This window comes from Nicotiana tabacum, chromosome 1 (assembly GCF_000715075.1).
Source record: "Nicotiana tabacum cultivar K326 chromosome 1, ASM71507v2, whole genome shotgun sequence".
Lineage (NCBI taxonomy): Eukaryota > Viridiplantae > Streptophyta > Magnoliopsida > Solanales > Solanaceae > Nicotiana > Nicotiana tabacum.
In genome coordinates, this window is record NC_134080.1 from 121377056 (window position 1) to 121384810 (window position 7755).

Genomic DNA, 7755 nt, shown 5'->3' on the forward strand with positions numbered 1-7755 from the left:
AGCATAGTGGGAGCTCCTAGGGAAGGGTTATAAACACATGAATAATCAATACCGTAACAGTTGTTGAGTTTTTGTTTAAGATGAAATAGTCTTAAAATTAGAATGAATGGGAAATGGGATTTGGATTCGGATTTGGTCAAATGATCGATCGATTGATTAATTTTTTGGACCAAATTTATTTGTTAATAGTGAATATTAACGTGATATAATCCGTATTTGTAACGGATGTTTTCCAATCCGTGTATTGTGTTGCAACACTAAGCAACAATGCAGCCTAGTGCACCTCCCACAATGGTGCAAGTGTTCCTCCCACCAAGCAAGTGTATATACCACCATGTAAGTGCTTTCTCCATGATCTAGTGCTTGTTGCACCATGGAAGGGGCGGATTTCTCTCAAATAACTGCTATAAATAGAGCATAAGTTGGAGAGAAAGAAGAACACATCGAAAAAAACACTTGAAACACTCTGTATACACTTAATATACACTCTGTATACACTGGATATACACTCTGCATATACTGGATATACACTCTGTATACACTGCGTATACACTGGAAAAACGAATTGCAATTTGATATTCTCTTCAGTAAGAATTCAACATTGGCTATATTTTGCATTCCTTCCTCTCAGAATTTCCATTCTTATTCTGAGTTGTCCTCCTTATTCTGCATTGTTTTTAACTACAAACAAAGCATCCATAAGTGTGATTTGTTGCCGAACTTTGTGTTCGTTGAAACACTGGGGTTTGAAGTACCGCTACACCAGTGTGTAATTCGTTCTATCCTGGGAGGAAATAATCTATAACCTTGGGTACTAGGAGGGGATTAAATTCCTTAAGGAAACACTGTGAATTCAGTGGGCTCGAATTAATTTCTGTTTTTTATTTATATTTACGTTTATAAGCTAACGTTCTAATTTCCAGAATCATTATTTACAAGTACAGAGGAACAACAACCTTAAGGAATTTAATAATTTAATAATTTAATTTCTGTATTTGTGTTACTTTTATTATTCTGGAAACTATAACCTTGTTTCCAACCTTTGTGGTTTTTTGTGTACTCCCGTTTGGAGAGTTAAGCCTTCGTTGCGGTTTGTTGGAGATTAAAATCTACGTGATTTTTACTCCAGTTTTAAAACCTTCGTGGCATTTTGTTGGAGATTAAAATTTACGTGATTTTTCACTCCAGTTTTAAACGTTTATTAAACGTTTGATTGTGTCATTTTTACAGTAAAAATGGCGAATGACGGAAATCAAGTTGTTCCGATGATGACTGCCAACGCATCGACAAGTCGAACTCCGGCGTTGGCACCGGCAGAGAAACCCGGAAAATTTTCCGGGATGGATTTCAAGCGCTGGCAGCAAAATATGTTCTTCTACTTGACTATGTTATGTCTACAGAAGTTCATCAAGGAAGATGTTCCTGATCTTCCAGATGAAACTCCAGAGAATGATAGCTTTCTCGTGATTGAGGCATGGAAGCATTCTGACTTCTTGTGCAGGAATTATATTCTTAGCGGGCTGGAGGATAATCTGTATAATGTATACAGTGGCGTGGAGACGTCAAAAGAATTGTGGAATGCACTTGAAAAGAAGTACAAAACTGAAGATGCCGGGATGAAGAAATTCGTCGCCGCAAAATTTTTGGTCGACAAAATGGTAGATAGCAAGTCTGTTATTACCCAAGTCCAGGAATTGCAAGTGATTATTCATGATCTACTTGCTGAAGGTATGTTTCAAATAAATACTGATATTGAAAGTAAATTTTTTAGTAATTTTACTAACGGAATTTTCATTGAAGGTCTTGTCATCAATGAAGCATTCCAAGTAGCAGCAATAATTGAGAAGTTGCCTCCATTGTGGAAGGACTTCAAAAATTATTTGAAACACAAACGAAAGGAGATGTCCCTTGAAGATCTCATTGTTCGATTGAGAATCGAAGAGGACAACAAAGCTGCTGAGAGAAGAGGCCGTGGAAATTCAACAATAATGGGAGCAAATATTGTTGAAGATAACAAAAAGAGAAAGAAGGCTTCTAGTCCGAAATACAACCCAAGCAAGAAGCGGTTCAGTGAAAACTGCTACAACTGTGGGAAAACCGGACACAAATCTACGGAGTGTCGTGCTCGGAAGAAAGACAAGCAAAGGGGTCAAGCAAACATGGTAGAAAAGCATGATGATGTTGATGACTTGTGCGTCATGCTTTCTGAATGCAACCTGGTAGGAAACCCAAAGGAGTGGTGGATTGATTCTGGAGCCACTCGCCATGTTTGTGCTGTGAGGGAAGCATTTTCTACATATGCTTCTGCTGGACCCGAAGAGACGCTCTCTATGGGAAATGCTGCTACAGCAAAAATTAAAGGATACGGTAAGATATTTCTCAAGATGACTTCTGGCAAGGTCATGACTTTGAACAACGTCCTTCATGTTCCCGAGATTAGGAAGAACTTAGTCTCTACTGGACTTCTTGTAAAGCACGGTTTCAAGTGCGTTTTTGTATCTGACAAGGTAGTGATTAGTAAGAATGAAATGTTTGTAGGAAAAGGTTACCTTACTGAGGGCCTTTTCAAGCTGAATGTAATAGTTGTTGAAACTAATAATAAAACTTCAGCTTCTTCTTACTTACTTGAGTCAAATGATTTATGGCATGTACGTTTAGGTCATGTCAATTATAAAACCTTGCGAAAAATGATAAACTTGGAAGTATTGCCTAAGTTTGAATGCGAAAAATCAAAATGTCAAATATGTGTGGAATCTAAGTATGTTAAACATCCTTATAAGTCGGTTGAAAGGAATTCAAATCCTTTAGACTTAATTCACACAGATATTTGTGACATGAAGTCAATACCATCTCGCGGTGGAAAGAAGTATTTCATAACTTTTATTGACGATAGTACTCGATATTGCTATGTTTACTTACTTAATAGTAAAGATGAAGCAATAGACGCATTCAAGCAATACAAAAATGAAGTTGAAACGCAACTTAACAAGAAAATCAAAATGATAAGAAGTGATAGGGGTGGTGAATATGAATCTCCTTTTGAACAAATATGTTTAGAATATGGAATTATTCATCAAACAACAGCCCCTTACACTCCCCAATCCAATGGGATTGCGGAAAGAAAGAATCGTTCATTAAAGGAGATGATGAACGCATTGTTGATAAGTTCTGGTTTGCCACAGAACTTGGGGGGGAAGCCATTCTTACGGCCAGCCGAATACTAAATCGAGTACCCCATAGTAAAACACAATCCATTCCATATGAAAAATGGAAAAGAAGGAAGCCCAACTTGAATTATTTTAAAGTGTGGGGGTGTTTGGCAAAGGTGCAAGTTCCTAAACCCAAAAGGGTAAAAATAGGACCGAAAACAGTTGATTGTGTTTTCATAGGATATGCAACTAATAGTAAAGCATATCGATTTCTGGTTCATAAATCAGAAAATCCCGACATTCATAATAATACGGTTATAGAATCAGATAATGCTGAGTTCTTTGAAAATATATATCCGTATAAAAAGGAATGCGAGTCGATTGGTGAAGTATCTAAACGACCTCGGGAAGAAACAAAAGAAAGTACATTTAATCAGGGGGATCCAAGACGTAGTAAACGTCAAAGAACGTCTACTTCGTTTGGACCAGATTTTGTGACTTTCTTATTGGAAAATGAGCCTCGAACATTTAAAGAAGCTATGTCTTCTTCGGAATCATTGTTCTGGAAAGAGGCAGTCAATAGTGAAATAGAATCCATATTGAACAACCATACATGGGAATTGGTTGATCTACCTCCTGGAAATAAACCTTTGGGTTCTAAATGGATTTTTAAGAGAAAAATGAAAGATGATGGCACTATTGATAAATTCAAGGCAAGACTTGTTGTCAAAGGGTATAGACAACGAGAAGGTCTTGACTACTTTGATACATACTCCCCAGTTACAAGGATTACGTCCATACGGATGTTAGTAGCATTAGCTGCAGTGTATGGTCTTGAAATTCATCAAATGGATGTTAAAACGGCCTTCTTAAATGGAGAGTTGGAGGAAGAAATTTACATGGAACAACCTGAAGGGTTTGTGGTTCCAGGTAAAGAAAATAAGGTATGTAGACTTGTTAAGTCCCTTTACGGACTAAAACAAGCACCCAAACAATGGCATGCGAAATTTGACCAAACAATGTTGTCAAATGGTTTTAAGATAAATGAATGTGATAAATGTGTGTACATTAAAAATGTTCCAAATCACATAGTCATTGTTTGCCTATATGTGGATGATATGCTGATAATGAGTAATAACATTGCCAACATAAATGCTACTAAGCGTATGCTAACTAGCAAGTTTGATATGAAGGACTTGGGAATTGCAGATTTAATTCTGGGGATTAAGATCCAAAAGACTCCTCAAGGCCTGGCATTGTCACAATCTCATTATATTAAGACAGTACTTGAAAAATTCAAGCACTTGGGCTTTAAAGTTGCAAAGACTCCAATTGACGTGAATCTTGCACTAGCAAAGAACAAAGGCCAAAGCATATCACAATTGGATTATGCTCGTGTGTTGGGATGCTTAATGTACATCATGAATTGTACACGACCAGATATAGCTTGTGCTATAAGTAAACTAAGTCGATACACGAGCAATCCAGGCCAATCTCACTGGATGGCAATGAAACGAGTTTTGGGATACTTAGAACATACCCAAAACTTTGATTTGCACTACAGTAAATATCCTACGGTGATTGAAGGATATTGTGATGCAAATTGGATCACCGGTTCAACTGATTCGAAGTCCACAAGTGGATATGTATTCACTATTGGTGGAGGAGCGGTATCTTGGAAGTCGTCCAAACAAACATGTATTGCCCGCTCTACAATGGAGGCTGAGTTCATAGCCTTAGATAAAGCCGGTGAAGAAGCTGAATGGCTTCGGAATTTCTTGGAAGATATTCCATTTTGGCCCAAACCGTTGGCACCAATATGCATACACTGTGATAGCCAAGCGGCAATTGGAAGGGCTGGGAGCGTTATGTATAACGGTAAATCTCGTCATATACGACGAAGACATAAAACCGTTAGGCAACTTCTCTCTAGAGGAATTATCACGATTGACTATGTAAAGTCAAGTGATAATGTGTCAGATCCACTTACAAAAGGCCTAACTAGAGAGGTAGTTGAGAAATCATCGAGGGGAATGGGACTATGGCCAAGAACAAGTCATTGTGGCGGTAACTCTACCTAGAAGACTGGAGATCCCAAGATCTAGGTTCAAGGAGATCAAACAAAGTCATTAATGACGGTTCAACATTGTCAACAAAATTTGTTTTAGTCCATTCTCGTGATGAGACAATGTTCAGTACCAAGGATAAAACATTAAGGCTTTTTAATGATTTCTAAATTTGATACAGGGTATATCAAATAGTGTATCTATGAGATGACACGTTTAGGAATCACCTATGTATGTGTGAAGTGTTAGCCGCTTCAAGGAGAATTTTGCAAGGCCAATTCTCTACGCACTTATGAAACCAGGCAGTGTTCATGGCTGAAACGAACACAACAATGAGAACCAAAGACGGTTAAGGGATTGATTGTGTGACTTATGGTTGTCTAGGTATACACTAAAGTTCGACGGTTCAAAGATATTAAATCTACCGATTGACCGAGTATATCCGACATAAGTTCACTACGGAAAGTTCAAAGGGAAACCTACTTATCCAGATGCAATTAATTCTTGTTTGCAAATCACACAAGTTTTTCATGCATACTTCCATGATATAGCCATTCCCCATTCATGTGGGGGATTGTTGAGATTTTGTTTAAGATGAAATAGTCTTAAAATTAGAGTGAATGGGAAATGGGATTTGGATTCGGATTTGGTCAAATGATCGATCGATTGATTAATTTTTTGGACCAAATTTATTTGTTAATAGTGAATATTAACGTGATATAATCCGTGTTTGTAACGGATGTTTTCCAATCCGTGTATTGTGTTGCAACACTAAGCAACAATGCAGCCTAGTGCACCTCCCACAATGGTGCAAGTGTTCCTCCCACCAAGCAAGTGTATATACCACCATGTAAGTGCTTTCTCCATGATCTAGTGCTTGTTGCACCATGGAAGGGGCGGATTTCTCTCAAATAACTGCTATAAATAGAGCATAAGTTGGAGAGAAAGAAGAACACATCGAAAAAAACACTTGAAACACTCTGTATACACTTAATATACACTCTGTATACACTGGATATACACTCTGCATATACTGGATATACACTCTGTATACACTGCGTATACACTGGAAAAACGAATTGCAATTTGATATTCTCTTCAGTAAGAATTCAACATTGGCTATACTTTGCATTCCTTCCTCTCAGAATTTCCATTCTTATTCTGAGTTGTCCTCCTTATTCTGCATTGTTTTTAACTACAAACAAAGCATCCATAAGTGTGATTTGTTGCCGAACTTTGTGTTCGTTGAAACACTGGGGTTTGAAGTACCGCTACACCAGTGTGTAATTCGTTCTATCCTGGGAGGAAATAATCTATAACCTTGGGTACTAGGAGGGGATTAAATTCCTTAAGGAAACACTGTGAATTCAGTGGGCTCGAATTAATTTCTGTTTTTTATTTATATTTACGTTTATAAGCTAACGTTCTAATTTCCAGAATCATTATTTACAAGTATAGAGGAACAACAACAGTTTCACTTTACAGCACAAAAAAGTTATAAAAAAAACAAAGAGGTAGTGACTAATGAGAGAGAAACTAGGTCTTGCTTAAAGAGAAATTCCAACTGTAGAATGAGAAAATATGAAAGAAAAACAACTGATTTTAGCTAAGTGTGCGAGTATGTGGTAGTGCCGAAGAGGAGATTAAGTTGGAGAAGGAGAAGATAGTGCAGAAAATCGGAGGCCGCACTTATATATATGTTGGCAAAGAGGTAGTTGCATGCTTGGCAATTTGATGAGCTCGAACAAACATTGATGGCCACGAATTGAATGGGTAAAAAAGGGAAGGATCTGACTTTGAAGCCCATATTTTACTTGCAAGAAAAATTCTATCAATATAAACAATATTGGTTAGGAAATCACAATTAATTTTATATTAATCACAATCAATTTTGCATTAATGCATCGAAGGCTCCTAATTTAAGTACTGATATGGATTGGCCCGTTCTCACGGTCCCAACGTTGTACATATTGAGTTGGTTCTTAATTTTTGGTGTCCTTGATAGTGTTAGCAGTGGAGAAGAGCTGAAATCAAGCAAACTTATTCTAGGGTTTGTTATGTTCGAGAGAGAAAGAGGGAGACTTTCATATCTGTGTAAAAATGAAAATGATACAATGTGTTTTGATACAGACCTCATTCTTCCTTATATCTGATCCGGCCCAGATTATACATTGTGGGCAAAAATAATAATCAAATAAGTGGGCTTGGCCCAATACAATACAAAATAATAAAAGCCTAGCTCCTAACTAATCCGGACTGGGGTCCATATTTCCAACACACCTTCAAGTTAAGTTGGAGGGTGATAAAACCCCCAACTTGGATAGAATACCATGATGAGCAGCACCAGGCAAGCTTTTGGTGAGGATATCAGCCAATTGAGCAGAGGAAGAAGTGTGAAGCAGCTGAATGAGGCATTCAACATGCCTTGTTCTGACCAGATGACAATCCAACTCAATATGCTTAGTACGCTCATGAAAAACAGGGTTCTTGGCAATATGAATAGCAGCTTGGCTATCACAAAAAAAGAGGAATAGCAGAAG

General features: G+C 37.6%; 1 protein-coding gene across 1 annotated transcript; it reads left to right on the top strand.

Annotated features, from left to right (window-relative positions):
• The first annotated feature begins 1340 nt into the window (after positions 1–1340).
• On the top strand, positions 1341–7243 carry LOC142163771 (uncharacterized). The gene is made up of 3 exons (XM_075220901.1): positions 1341–1728; positions 1801–2367; positions 7221–7243. Exons 1-3 carry the CDS (start codon positions 1341–1343, stop codon positions 7241–7243), a joined length of 978 nt encoding a protein of 325 aa, XP_075077002.1.
• The last annotated feature ends 512 nt before the right edge of the window (positions 7244–7755 follow it).